The sequence below is a fragment of the Neurospora tetrasperma genome (assembly GCF_000213175.1).
Source record: "Neurospora tetrasperma FGSC 2508 unplaced genomic scaffold NEUTE1scaffold_3, whole genome shotgun sequence".
Taxonomy (NCBI): Eukaryota; Fungi; Ascomycota; class Sordariomycetes; order Sordariales; family Sordariaceae; genus Neurospora; species Neurospora tetrasperma.
In genome coordinates this window covers 4,636,394-4,650,814 of record NW_009799101.1, presented here as the reverse complement: position 1 = coordinate 4,650,814, position 14,421 = coordinate 4,636,394, and the positions used below count along the sequence as shown (strand labels likewise).

The 14,421-nt window shown below is 51.5% G+C and overlaps 4 protein-coding genes across 4 annotated transcripts; 2 read left to right on the top strand and 2 right to left on the bottom strand.

Annotated features, from left to right (window-relative positions):
• Positions 1-1,173: 1,173 nt before the first annotated feature.
• Positions 1,174-2,325, top strand: NEUTE1DRAFT_117160 (50S ribosomal protein L14; the record flags this gene model as incomplete). Its single annotated transcript, XM_009853149.1, has 4 exons — positions 1,174-1,308; positions 1,386-1,470; positions 1,819-2,130; positions 2,172-2,325. The coding sequence occupies 3 exons, from the start codon at positions 1,294-1,296 to the stop codon at positions 2,112-2,114; spliced, it is 396 nt and encodes a 131-aa protein (XP_009851451.1).
• A 1,154-nt stretch (positions 2,326-3,479) lies between these two features.
• On the bottom strand, positions 3,480-4,175 carry NEUTE1DRAFT_110529 (uncharacterized protein; the record flags this gene model as incomplete). The annotated part of the gene is made up of 1 exon (XM_009853148.1): positions 3,480-4,175. One exon carries the CDS (start codon positions 4,173-4,175, stop codon positions 3,480-3,482), a length of 696 nt encoding a protein of 231 aa, XP_009851450.1.
• Positions 4,176-6,284: 2,109 nt separating this feature from the next.
• Positions 6,285-7,993, top strand: NEUTE1DRAFT_117159 (peptidyl-prolyl cis-trans isomerase ssp-1; the record flags this gene model as incomplete). The annotated part of the gene is made up of 5 exons (XM_009853147.1): positions 6,285-6,327; positions 6,489-6,562; positions 6,630-6,902; positions 7,069-7,325; positions 7,536-7,993. 4 exons carry the CDS (start codon positions 6,554-6,556, stop codon positions 7,543-7,545), a joined length of 549 nt encoding a protein of 182 aa, XP_009851449.1.
• A 1,915-nt stretch (positions 7,994-9,908) lies between these two features.
• On the bottom strand, positions 9,909-11,706 carry NEUTE1DRAFT_42274 (uncharacterized protein; the record flags this gene model as incomplete). Its single annotated transcript, XM_009851999.1, has 3 exons — positions 9,909-11,392; positions 11,444-11,555; positions 11,620-11,706. The coding sequence occupies 3 exons, from the start codon at positions 11,704-11,706 to the stop codon at positions 9,909-9,911; spliced, it is 1,683 nt and encodes a 560-aa protein (XP_009850301.1).
• Between the last annotated feature and the right edge of the window lie 2,715 nt (positions 11,707-14,421).

Sequence of the window (14,421 nt, the reverse complement as noted above, 5' to 3'; positions counted from 1 at the left end):
GCCGAGCGAGCTGTGCGAGAACTCTCAAGTGTGAAAGAAGTGCGAGGAAACTGCAAGGTGGTGCGGGCTTCTTGCTTTTGGCTGCAGGGATGAGGCAATAGCCTTGTTTGAGGGCCTTGCTATTCTACCTAGAGCTGTGACAGGAAGAACAGCAACAAACCGTTTGATGGTGAAGCTGGGGTGAGAATAAGCTGAAGCTCAAGATAAAACTGCTCAAATCGATTGGAGAAATATGAAACATAGTCACAAAACACAGGGAAAAAGGGGAGAGAGAAGAAACAAAACAAAAGGGGCCCATTATTGCAAATCTTCGCCTCTTTACTCCTCTTTTCACGATCCCACCTGTTGCCGTGGTAGCGGTGGTCTAGCCAAATTCCAAAGACACAATTGGAGAAACAGCCGACGGGGGAGTGGGGACTTGGGGAGACACCATCCTGGCTGGAGCTTGGTTGCGCCGAGGTTGTCATTGGTGGTTGGATCAGGGCTGATGGAATGTTCCTAACCAGATGGGGATGGACTTGACTCACTACGATCATCTTGAGTACGCTTTCAAGAGATGGATATATCGCTGTCTAGACATGTAACTTGTCTTGAAAGTTGCTGGGTAGAAATCTAACAGGTAATCAATGTAGTTTCAGTTGGTTGAATCTGAGCAAATATCGAGTTCAGAGGATCTGCAGAGCTGTTTGCAAGCTGGCTGAGGTGGTACATGGGCTAGCTGTCTGATTATGTCCAGAATGGCCGCACTCATTATCTTCCTTGACAAATACAGACGATTCAACAGTTCATTGTCCAATAATGATTTCTTATAAAATGTGTTCATTGTCAAGCTCTTCTTAACATCAACTACGGTCATTGAGTCCTCACATGTTCTGTTGCCTCAGACTCTCACACTTTCAGAGCTTCAACTACTTCCCCAAAGCGTTAGTCAAAAAGCAGCTACACTAAAGAGCATGCATGAGACACCCCTCCCGATTGGCTCCACACTCTTCGTCCAAGTTTTGGCGCGTCTCGCTGCGTCCCCTTCTTCTCTCTTTTCTCGCGTTACTTAGCCTGCTTACCTAATGCAAGGTACGTACCTCTAACTTGGAAGGAATCCCGCAAACAATTTTCGATGGGGTCCCCGCGTCCGGCGGGCACGACGGACAGCAGCCGGCCGGCCGGTCATCAATCAATCAATCGATACGCGGCGTCCGTGGAATCCCCATTCAGTTGCCGGGTGTCGGTCCTCTCGACAGCCAACTTTAGCCACTACTCGCTCGGTAACAGGGACAGAGTAACCGGTTGCCCAAGATGATTCAATTAAAGGTTAGTTCTTCCATTTGTTGTGTTTGTACCGAAACAGAGGGAAAAGTGCTGTTGCTAACCATGCGAATTGTAAACAGACGATGCTCAACTGCATCGACAACTCGGGTGCTGCCCTGGTGGAATGCGCCATGGTTGTCGGCCAAAAGAGGCATGCTTCTATTGGTATGCTTTTGAATTCCATTATATACCCATGAACCCATCGTCGACTCGAGCATATCATATCTATACGAACTACCCGATCCCTCTTTCATACCCCAACACCGTCGTCGCCGTTATACCCGTCCCATCCCGTCCGATTCTTCTCGTCCGACCAAGGAACCTCTGGCCCTATACACATATCATACTTGCCTCCCTTCCCTTTCTCTTTCCTTTCCCTCCCCCCCATATCCCCTCCCCTCTCCTTTCCCCGCCTCCCCCTCTTATCCCCCCCTCCCCTTTCTGCCCTCCTGTCCCCCCCCCTCCTTTTGTGTTTTCTCCTCCCCCCCTTCACAAAGTACTAACACCCCCCAGGCGACCGCATAGTAGTAGTCGTCCAAAAACAGCGCGGCGCCGACTCGGCCGGTATGGCCGCCTCTTCGGCCGCCACCAAAGTGAAGCGCGGCGACATCCGCCACGCCGTGGTAGTGCGCACCAAGCAAAAAGTCCAGCGACGCGATGGTTCGGTCGTCCGGTTCGACGATAACGCCTGTGTCTTGATCAACAAGGCCGGCGACCCGATCGGATCGCGCATCAATGGGGTTGTGGGCCAGGAACTGCGAAAGAAAAAGTGGAGCAAGATATTGAGCATGGCGCCTATGCAGGCTTGATTGATTGATCATGGGGGTATAAACGCAGGGGGAGAAATGGAAGAGGGGGGGGGGGGGATAAATGTACGATGGATGAGCGAGAATCAAGATGGAATGAATATGAATACCCTGCTGGGTGGGATGTGTCATTGTGGTGACTGGTGACCTTGTGGATATTTTGGGTGTTGGCTCAGCTTGGGTTGGCTGTGCTGCGGTAATGACTGACGAGGAGCGCCAAGTACGGAACATCACTTTGTTGATATCTGACGGAGCTGTGGTCTGCTTGCCAGGAAGGACTTAGGATGGCCCGGTCTATACGACTGAAACTACAACAATGTTCTGGAGTTACAACGGCTTCACACACCGGACATCACACCAAGATATGGTCTCATCGACGGCCTCTATTCAAGCGCCATTTCAGATAACAAACAGCTAGCAGCAGCCGTCACACCAGTCGATTAGGTCTACGGGTCACTTCAGTTCGGAACATCAAGCGTGCCGTCCCAATCTGTGTATACTACTGTACATTACATGTCATGTCAAGCAAAGCAACATCACTGTTCCACGTCACAAGATAGCTGCATCCATGTTTATAACGTTATCCACGAGATTCTTGAAAAGACCATCTCTAAACTAGGGTCCTGCCAAAACATAAAAAAGAAAGAACCAAACGCCCTGAACCGCGGTCCTTTTGACTTAACCGTGTACAAACGCCGCTGTAATGCAACTCATCATGACCCCCTGATCTTTATAATTAACCTGATTTTTTTTCCCTACCGCCCGCCTGTCCGCCTATAACGAGGATCGATCTGGCCCTATTCCTCCCGAGTGAAGGAGTGAATCCCCCTTTACTGGTAAATATTACCACAATCGCAGCAGACGTAGAAAAGTTTCTAAAAGTAACGTTGTTAACCCATGACTCTGGTGAGCCCCTCTCAGACAGGCGAGTGAGTCTTACCATTCCGGTTTCCGAAGTACGCTGCTGTGACTGGAAGAAGACAGCTTCCGGGTGGTGGCAGGCAGGGCATTCCTTGATGGCTCTTGGGAGCTAGATAGCAAACGAAAGAAGAAAAAAAGAGATTAGTCTCGATGCAAGCCAGAGCAAATGACAAGAATAAGCCAAATCCAGGTCATCGCCTCTCGGACCAGACCCCGCCACCAGACGGACGGAGACTTTTGGGTATGCGCTGTGCTATGCTGTGCTGTGTGCCAGTCGTGTGTCGGGTGCTGTGATCCCGAAGGTGGGAGAACATTCGCGCCGCCATGATTATAGATGTATTATAATCCTGATGTAATGGGTATGCCGTAACCGTAATCGCTGTGACCGTAAAATCAAAAAGTCGTAACCTCGTGAGAGCGGGAGATGTGTCGTCTGCCGGTCGTTTCCTAAGCTGCCGGGACTTGAACAGGCAGTTGGCTTGATGCTGTCATGTCCATGTCGGTGTCGTCGAGCTCCATGTTTTCAAACTCGATGGAGCCCTCCTCTTCTTCGTAGTCCTCAAAGGCGACCAAGTTGTAAAAGTACTCTTCGGCACGGACCCTGCCCATGGCCTCCCTCTCGCTGCTGTTGTTGGAGGCCCAGACATGGCTGTTGTCGTTCATGTCGATCGTGGTAGCGGCCATCTGGTCGTACAGGGACTCGCAATCGCTGCCGGCTTCGGAGTCGGAGGGAGGGGCGGCAAAGTGGTTCGAACACAGCTCAATGACGCCACAGCACTGGCAGTAGATGTAGGTCGATCCGTCCGCGGGTCGGGGCAAGGTCGACGCAGGCGAGGCGACACCATCACCAACAGCAGCAGAAGAAACAGAAGAGACAACACCCACCGTGGGATCAGAGGCGACATCTTGCGTGACACCAGCCGTCTCGCCGGCAGCGTTGTTGAGGATGTTGCGGTAGATGCACGTCGACGTGGCGGGCTCGGAAAAGTTGCAGGTGCGGCAGGTGAAGAGCAGCTTGTTTTCGTCTTCGGCCTCGCGGGGGTACAGCATGTTGCTGCATTCGGAGCAGAAGCGGAACGTGATCTGCTCAAGGGGCTTCTTCTCCTTGGCGCCACCGGTGCTAGAAGGGGCGGGCGACGACATTTTGGTTGATGTGTTGTGTGTGTTTTGTGTGTATATTTGTGTGTGGATGTAAAAGTTGAAAGGTGTTTTTGTGGAAAGGCGGGATGAAGTAAAAATGTTGTTGTGCCCGTTCCTTTGTGTGGGTGCTGATGGTGGTTGTTGTTGTTGTTGGGTGAATGGTAGAAATGTATGGATGGATGGACGGATCGCTAATTGAATGCTTGACGATCTCAAGGATTGGCTTGGTTGGCTTTCCTTGTCGGGTGGCGGAAGGATGCAAAAAACTGCTAGTGTAGTCAAGTGGAAGTTGAGAATAGTGTAAGTAAGCTAGTAACAGCAGTTGGATACTTCTCAGCAGTTCGAACGATTGTTGCTAAAGAGGAAGAAGTTCGTCCGTGGAAGAATGAGAGTCCCAAGATGGTTTAAAAAGATGCTGGAAAGCCGGAGGTGGAAAATGTAAAATGGAAAATGAAAAAAAGGCACTGCAGGTGAAGTGGAAGGCCAGCCTAGGAAATGACCAAGAAAGGCGTGAGGCACAACAACTCCCACCCACTGCAATGCCCTGAGTGCTGCAGTCACGTTCGGTCAGGGAGGGATCCATCCAAGCGTCGTGCCAACTGCAATTGCCCTGCCGGGTGACAAGGATGGCTGCCACTGCCAAAGCCCTTCACCGCCTTGCCGCTTTGGGTGAGATCAGGGGCAGAACACTGGACTGGACTCTAGGCTGCAAGTAACAGGCCAGTCAGACCGAAAAGTGTTGCTTGTTGCAGACCATTATTTTGCAAAGCCTCCATTCAGATGCCCGGTTTTGCATGAGCCATGATTCGTTGTTTCTTATTGGCGACGGAGACTCGAGTGTATCAAACAGCCTCGATTCAAACTTGTCAAGTTCAATTCACTGGAGCGCCATGCCTGCTTCCTCCCCCAAAGTGTCTTGTTCTTGGTGTCATGTCTCGAGTAAACGGGCGAGGACAAGACGCAGTCAACAGGGACCGATACACCATTACAGCGCATCAGGGGCTTCAGGTCTCACACAAAATGACAAGAATGTACACACTACGGGAATCCACAACGACGTCATTGAGTCGACCACGAGTACCTCTCAATTATCATGAGGCTCCAGAGGGGATAGATAATCCTTTGTAAATATCATAGTATGTAATATAGTCTTTGATTAAAACATCAATCTCGATGTTCCAAATCCTCTCCTTCCTCCCGCCCACCCGTGACCCCAATATTCAAGGGCACAGCAAGTCCGTGTGGCACCCACTCTATGCACGGAGAATCACGAGGCCCCAAGGAACTGTTGCGTGGGGTGTCCCGATGCAGCAGCAACTGACGACGGATCGAGAAGTGTGGATGGCTCATGAGAGGGCGACGAGGATCATGGTGCTCATCCGATGCTACACAGCACACGACCGGGCTGCAGGTTCGCAGCTTCGGTTCCTGTTGTCGAGAACCAACGGGCCGGTACTTACGTACTCGGGAATTGAGTTAAAGTCGCGCAGTCTTTGTTTCGTGAGCTGTGACCTTTTCGATGAGAACAAAGGAGAAAAAGCCAGGATTAATTGTTAGTACAACTTGTATCGAAAATACCTATTCTTAAAGCTAAAGTTGCTTCTATAACTCAACCTCAATTATTCCCAACTAGAGAAACGAAGCCATCAAGGTGATATGAATAGCCGCTGACCAAGCACCCTCATCCAACTCGGAGGATCGCAGTGGCACCCACACGAGGACATGTTGACAAGGACAAGAACCTGTTGGCCCGGCTTGCCACACCATCACACACCATCACACTACCAAAATGGTGCCCCTGACAGCTCCGTCCCCGCGAACGAATCCCCAATCGCGGAAAACACAACGGGCGGTACGGTACCTGTCCCCTTGCCCGACCCCGCTCCCCCAGAGAAAGTCCCCGCTTTTTGTGCCTTGTGAGGTGTGGAGCCGCCGACAAGCTGACGTCCCTGACGATGGAGAGCTCCATTGCCTAGAACCGGGAGAGTCTTGGCCGGAGTGCTGGATGTTTCTCTGCCTGTTCCTCCTTCCCCCCCGCCGCCAGGTCATCTAAAAAGTTCAATTCTCCCTTTGCCCATTTCTCCTCCCATCTTCAATCTTTACTCTCTGTCGTATTTTAATTTGCAGCCTTGAAGCTCTACTTGCGCAGTTCAAGGTACGTCACGACGCCGGGCAGTCACTGCTTGATCACGCGAGTCGCAATTGCGCCCGAACCTCCTTCTCCCCGTTAGCATCGCGACCGCAACAAGGCTACCCGCCTACAGTACTCGACGACTAAGCTACTTACTGACCGCGAACCGCATCGTGCTCTCACAGAACCGACCTACGAACCAATCACCACTACAACCACCACCACCACCACCACCACCAAAACCGTCATAATGTCCAACGCAAGTCAACCCACCACTCGCAACATCCAGAACAACAGAGCTGACCCCCCCTTCCCCCCCCTCCCAGACCATCGAAACCGGTCTCCCCGAAGACTGGGAAGTCCGCCACTCGCAATCCAAGAACCTGCCCTACTACTTCAACAGCGCCACCAAGACCTCTCGCTGGGAGCCGCCCTCGGGCACCGACGTCGACAAGCTCAAGATCTACATGGCCAAGTACCACTCGCCTACGAGTCAGCAGCAGCAACAACAACAGCAACAACAACCACAAGGCAAGATCAGGTGTGCGCATTTGCTGGTCAAGCACAACCAGAGCAGGAGGCCCAGTTCTTGGCGCGAGGTGAGTCCCCTCCCCGTTGTCCATTTCAATTTGCCTCGGAGTGCCTGCCTGGTGTTTGTTGTTGCCTCCGGCGGCCCCTCCAGGGAGGCTCCTGCGGAGGGCTGCTCGCTGCGCTCGTTTTGTTTTTCCTTCTCTCTTTCTGGCCGTCGCTAACCACCAACGACAGTCCGAGATTACCCGCACCAAGCAAGAAGCCCTCACTACCCTGCAAGGATTCGAACAGCGCATCAAGTCCGGCTCCATTTCCCTCGGCGAGCTGGCCCTGACCGAGTCCGACTGCTCCTCTGCTCGGAAGAGGGGCGACCTCGGCTACTTTGGACGCGGCGACATGCAAAAGGAGTTTGAGGATGCCGCTTTTGCGTTGAAGCCCGGCGAAATCAGCGGCATCGTGGACACGGCTAGTGGGTTGCATTTGATTGAACGGTTAGTCGACATTTCTTTTCCTCGAAGAATCAGCAGAAGAAGAAGGTGAAGGGGACGGAGAGTATATTGGAGGTGGACGTATATTGCGGTTATCTGGTGGTGTGTGGTGACGGCCGCTACTACTACCGAGTGACACCAGTACATCGCGAGACGGACATCATTCGTGGACGAACAAAAGTTGCTGACAACCAACATTGGGGAATGGTACAGGCTCGAGTAGGATCCCGATACGCCACGACAACAAATCATGACCACTACCTCTGATAGAGAGGAACTTCAAAGGGCGCTGAGAGCGTGCATGACAGTGTAGGAAAGAAGACAAATCAGGGGTTCTGCTTCTAGCGCGGCGCTTTGCGATGGTACGAAGGAGAGGAGGAATTCGAGGGATGAGACCGGGAGCACGACTCTTTATACCGAAGACCAAAAGATGATGGCCGCGATGACGCATTACGCCATTATGCGGTCACTGGAACTTTGATATGTCGGATTACCTATTGTACGCAGTACGAAGAAGGAAGGCAACGAGGGCCAGCCAGGAACGCTGATTCCAATTTCTCCTGGCTCAAGACGGTGCTGATTGGGGGGAAACTGACCCAAAAGAAAACAGCCGGATAGGGGTTGGAAAACAAAAAAGCAGACAAAATAAAACATTTCCTTCACAATTTGAGACAAACAGACAAACAAACAAATGATCCAACCGATTTGTGTTGTACAAATGGGAAACAACAGGGTAATTGTCAAAGTTGCCGAGATGACCAAAAAAACGAAGCTCAAGTGACTCTGTCCTGCCTGGATTTTGACATGGAACGAAGCAGAAGAAAGACAACTGAACTGAACTGAACCGGGCGCGGACGGGAAAAAAAAGACTGAGAGAAAAAAAAAAAAAAAAAAAAAAAAAAAAAAAAAAAGAGAGATCGAACTTCTTGACGGGGAGGAGACTAAACAACCAAACAGCCAAATACCTACACACTTGAAAGGACGAACGAACGTGAAAGTAAAGGTGACAATCGATGTAAAACTAGTCTAGAGGTAGGTAGTCTGGCTGAGCAAGCTGCGTGCGTGTGTGCGTGTGTGCGTGCGTGATACCATGGATATGGATGGATGGACTTTACCTAAGGTACCTAATGTACTACTACCTACAGTAAGTAAGGTACATTATGCCCATGTTAGCTACTACTATGCCGAGAATCCTACATTATAGCCGAACCCCCCCCCCTCTGGTGCTACCAAAATGTGATAGAGACTCGATCCGAGGCATCGCAGGAAGAGAAACAACTGTCGGGATTTACATCAGATAGTAAAAGATGAAGATTGGCAGACGAGTGAACTAAGGTGATGATGTTAAGTGAAGTGAATAAATACCATCTCGCGGAGATTCTGTCCTTACATGCATGCATGCATGCATGATGTGCATGCATGATATGCCCCCCATATTGAACAAGATACAACAAGTATACTTGGTTTATTTCTATACTCTAATAAGCTGAAATGTTATGTATATGTGTGTGTTTTTCTCATGTAATGCCACCTTCTTGATCGAGATTCCAGAGATTCCAGAGATTCCAGAGATTCGAGGGAGGACAGCAGCCACCGAAGAAAAGAAGATCTGATCTGTGTGTGTGTTCATCCCCAGATCCAGTATCCAGGGCAGCGACATGGGTAGAACTGTTAGCTACCTTGACAAACCCCAGAATACCGCGGCGCACCAGACTTTTATGTCGTCAGCCCGAACTCGGGTTGAACCCTGAACCCCCAATGGCCTTTGATCCTTGACTTTGACCCATTTGATGGTGTCTGCCAAGTGTAGGAATAAAGGAAAATGATGATAAGCAACGACCCGAACGAAGAGAAACCGCGGGAGCCAGTGCTCGACCGCAAAGAGTTCTAAGAAATGGGGTATATGATACGATAGTCAACACACACCTAGAAACCGTGCCGACCGACTGACTGACCGAAAGACCAAAAGGAAAAAAAGAAAAAGCGAACCAAAACGCCATTTCTGTCCCCGAAACCAAGTGAAGGAAAAGTGTGATCCGACCATAGTCGTTATCGTGAGCATCAGAGCATGATTCATAACCATGACTTTCGTTCCTTGTCATACCCTTTACATTCCTTTCTGTTCCCATTGTCCGTTGTGAATCGATATGTTGTTGGCTTTTGCCGAATGATCTTTTGTGCAGTTCTGAGCTGGCCAGGTTGCCTTGCTGGCTGCTTTTCTGTCCCTTTCTTTGCCCCATGCGGCGGCGGTGACTGTCCTGTTAAACCAGTGCTTCCACCCCGTTTGATGATGCTCTTACACCCATCCGAATCATGCAACGGGGGTGGTAGGTATGTACAATTAGGAAAACATGGAGAGAAATGTGCGGGAAAATGAGAAGAGGGTGCTCGACTCGCTCAACGAGGAGCTCTTGTATGTAAGGTTATTTGAGTTATATCGATGGAATTCTTTTGTTCGCTCATTTCCGTGTATCTGGTGTCGTTGTTGCTGGCCATATTGTAGGATCGTGTCCATGGGTATTCATGTGTTCTTAGGTATCGTGTCGGTATGTAGTTGTCGAGTTCTAGGTCATGTAGGTAGTAAGATCATGGCATAGTCCCGCCCACGCTTGCTACCACCCACCCCGCCAACGGCTTAATACTTGCGAACCCAACTGTCATAACCCCTAGAGCCATCATCGATAGCGCAGAGTATGGCGCTGCCTCACTTCCGACTTCATACAAGTATGCAGTTCCCATGGCGGCCGAGTTGATACCGATTGTCAGACCAGCCGCTACCGTATGCGGGTCGTTCATTCCCTCGCCTTGTGCGGGTGGAGTTATGATAGGCGCTGTCGTAGGGGCCTGTTGAGCCTCGAGGTCGAATGACCGCCGAACGGGCACAGTGAGTAGCTCAGCCTGGCTCGCCTTAGGTTCGGTCTTAGCTTCTCCTTCTGGCTTCTCCTTGGACTGTTCGGGTGAGGTATTCTCAGTTGCCTCTTGCTGCTTGACGAAGCACGAGAAAATCGTCCGTTCCAACCAGCTACCAAGCCCAAACCCCAGTCCCATCTGGAAGATGATCCCACTAATAACCACCATGGTGGCGTTGAGGCTAGCATCGCCTCCCATTGTGATCATGACCGGGGCGCCCATCGCGATGGTGACGCTGCGAGCAGTGTAGGCAATGTTGCGGGAGGCGGGGCCGAGGCCAATGGCGCGAGTGAAGAGAGGACCCAACGCGACGTTGCCGATGGCGAGAATGGAGGAGACTATGAGAACGGTCAACCCGGCGCGGGAGAGTAACTGGCGGCGGTATTCATAAAGTTTTAGGCCCCAGGCCACCAAACCGGCATTCAAGATGGACTGGGCGATATCGCCTGCGGCCATGGATACGTTGAGCTTGTTTCCCTCGGCATCGACTCCGCCGTTGACACCATGAAGAAGGAGGTGGGAGAGGGTTGTCTTGGTCTGCAAGGTGTCCAGCATCTTGCCCAAGGCTCGATCACTAATCGCAGCGTCAATGTAGATATACGACATCATGACAAACGAAGTCCATAGTACGGCGTTGAGAGAACCGGTCAGGGTGATTCGGATCCAGGGAGCGAGCCCTTCGGCACTTTTGACGGCTCTTTGAATTTCCAGCATAGTAAACCAAGTGGCGAAGAGGAGAAAGGTCGCAAGAGGGGCGTCACGGTGCACGGCATATCGTAGGGGGATCCCAACGGCGAAAGTCAGGAACCAACACAAAATCAACATCGGGTTTCGGCTAAGCCATCCTCGGAATCCTGTCCTCGGTGTCTCATGTACCACTGTAGGCGAGGTATTTTCGAGGGAAGTCGGGGGTCGGGTCCCTTCACAAGCGCTCTCTTCGCCGGAACAAGACACACCGAAGTTGAAGCTGCTGGCCATGGAATTGGGCTCGAATATCAGCTTTGTCGACATCCAGCTCCACCGTTCCCTGCGACCTTCAAGTACTTCCATGTTATCCGACTCGCGGGGGAGAGTGCATGATCGTTTCCAGCGGACCATCAACGAGTGAATCGGTAAAGCCAGGAGATACGTTGCGAAAACGTTGACGATTCCCGTGAGCACTTGTCTGTGTTAGCATATCCCCCACATTATGTCCAATGCGAGCGTCTTACCGAAGCAAGCAATAACAAGCCCCACGGTGCGGGCATCAGCAAGTGGTCCTCGACAGATCATGACAAAAGGGATGGTGAAGCCGATGGACATGTGTCGGTTGAGGAGGTTGGTCTGCTCATGTCAGTATGGGGAGGCCAAAGCGTTCGGCCAGTTCAGTCCGGGGTAAGACACGTACCGCGCGGCTCAGGTGCTTTTGATACAACTCCTCCAGTCTGGGCATAACACACCCGCAAGCGGATAAGACGACGAAGACGGCAACCATTGCCAATATCGAAGGGGGAAAGTCCACGCTATGGTTGTCCAGCATCAGATCGATACCAGCTATGATAAGCTGTGCCATACATATTAACAGAGTTGCTACCACGCCGTCCCATAGCTGTGTGTGCTTGTACATGTAGTGCCGCAGCCTGGCGTAACGCTGCCTCGCTGTTGCTGAAGTGAATAGGCACATGGCGAATGTAGGTGTTGCCGAAGGAAGTGCCGATGGTAAAGTAGAAGCCATGGTAGACCCAGGGTGTGGAGTCGCGTGAAGAGTCGTGTAAAGGGTTATAGGGAAAGTCAACCTGAGCATGTGTCAGGTGGTGTGAGACATGGGCCGAAAAGGAGAGGAAGTGGCAGGCGGCGTTGGTCTTGATAAAAGGTTTTTTTTCGGGGTTCGCTCTTGACATTTGCAGACACCTCGTGGTGTCTGGGATAACGACTGCAAGAATAGGCCTGGAACAACAGTAGGGTTTTCCCATGGACAAGGCGTGGAGTACATGGGAAAGATAGAGGACGGGTTTATCGTTTGTCCTCCCCCACGCCATGTGGTTCGGCGGCGGCGGTCAAGAAAGCCACTTGGCACGGATGGTGTTTGGCATCGCTTGGTTATGGATCTCTTGCTTTCCGCGAAGACTTTCTGTGGATGTGGTCCCGGGTTTGCAGGGGCTGGCTGAGTGAATGGTTTGGACGGAGGGTCCTTGGGTTCGGAATAAGATATGCCGGTGTTTAGTGACGTCGTGCCAGACAGTGAGAATCACAGAGGAGGAACCAAGTCAACAAGCTGGCAGAGCTCAGCTTGATCCAACAACCAGGAGACGGAATCTTGACGGCGATACAGATCCCTGAAGTAAATGGTGTAAGAAGGAAAGAAGGAAGGAATCCCTGTGGTTGATGGAAAAAAGGGAAAGGGTAGACGAGTTAGGCGAAAGAATCCTCGCCGCGATAGTTGCACGGCAGGATCCACGAGAGCCCATCCCCTTTACGATCGAACGAATAGGCCATGCCGGTGAATTGTGAAGGGGGCATCTATGGGATGGGAACCTGGAAGATGTGCCAGAAGGGTGAAGGGAATGAACGTGTGATGGGAGTACTTGTCCACCCACTTCCACTTGATACTCGGGCCCTGTTGCCCCTTCTGTGAATAGAATCCTTCAAGGTTTTCATGACTGAGTGGATGAAAAATCCAAGGCAGGTACGTGAATCTTGACGACGACGACAACGCCGACGATGACACCGGCGACACAAAGAACAACTGAAGGACGGAGGAGCCTCACACAGTTCCAAATAAGAGAGAGCGAGGGGACAGGAGGTACTATCCGTGGCCCGTAATCCGTGTTGCCGTGGTGTGTGTCTGTCCAAGTCACCGCGAGCCATACCCGTTTCCAGTCCCGTCCAGTTCCATCATATCCATCCATGTCCATCTTGATACGCACCGTTATCATATTGCACCCTGTCACCGTGGTGACCTTTGGTACAATTACTACTTGCTTGCTTGCTTATTGCGTGCAATCCCGGGAGGCCAGTGTTGTGGGTGATGCAAAGGAGCGACACGTCAACAAGTCGGTGTGTGAATTGTTTTCGTAGTTGACACTCGTATGGCACTTGTTGACAGCAGAGACGGAATGAGTGAAAGGAGGCTTGCCTGGTTGTACCATCCCATGTTCAACGGTACTTGGTTGTTGCTGGTTCCTGGCTTAGGTCTGCGATTGAAAACGAGCATCTAGCCGCGGCCCGCCTGCGATGGCCTGCAGATTTGAGGTCAAACGAAGGAGGGACAAAATCACGCCATGGCCACTAGATTTTGGAGCGTCAAAGTCCAGGGCGTCTTGGGGCGTTTCTTGGGGGGAGCATTGCCTCTGCCGTTGTCCTTGTCACTCAGTGTCCGTATCTGCTCGTCGTCGGAAATATTGTCCCAATTCAATCATTTGGGTCCTGTCATCTCTTGGACGGCATTGGGAACGGCCCGGGAGCGGGAGGCAGCGAGGCAGGGGAGAGGAAAGTCAGATCCGTGGATGCGCGGCGTTTCTTTGGTTGAACGGTATCATCCATTGGATTGGATTGAGTTCTCGTCGTGATTGAACTTCCCTTCTTTTGTTGTTCGTAGTTTCTTTTCTTTTTCTTGGTCAAAGCGTTTGATGAGATTTTCTTCGATGACGAAACCTGTTAGTGTCAGAAACTGAACATTGTCCCTTCCTGTTTGATCCGAGTTGAGTTTCCACTCAGTCTTCCCGTGCCTTCCGCCGTTGAATCGGTTCCTGGATCGTATTGGAGGCGTCATGAGGCGCTCCCTCCTTTTCCTCAATGTGGGAGATTCGGGGGAGCGTTGGGGGTCAGTGGGGTCTCAATCGGGCTTAGCGCCGCAGCCACCACTGCCCCTGGCGGCTGATCATTTCTGGGCTGTGGAGAAGAGAAGCGGGAAGGAGACATGGATAGGATGCACTAACAGAGATGCCCCTGTTTCTACCTTTTATCTGTTAGCGCGGGGAAGAAGGCCCCTGTCATCCGCCAAACAGTCTTGCATTTCCTCATCTCCATCTCCATCTCTCTTGCCGCTCACATCAGCACCTAATAACAATCACCTCAGCTTTCTGCCGTGTTTCGTCGTGTGCAGCAATAGCCTGAACTGCCCGACTTGTAGGTACCCTTTCAGGTCTCTGACCCGGGTTGCCCAAACAAGCTGAGTGTTCGGGGTCCTTCCACCGCCCCCCCCCCCCCC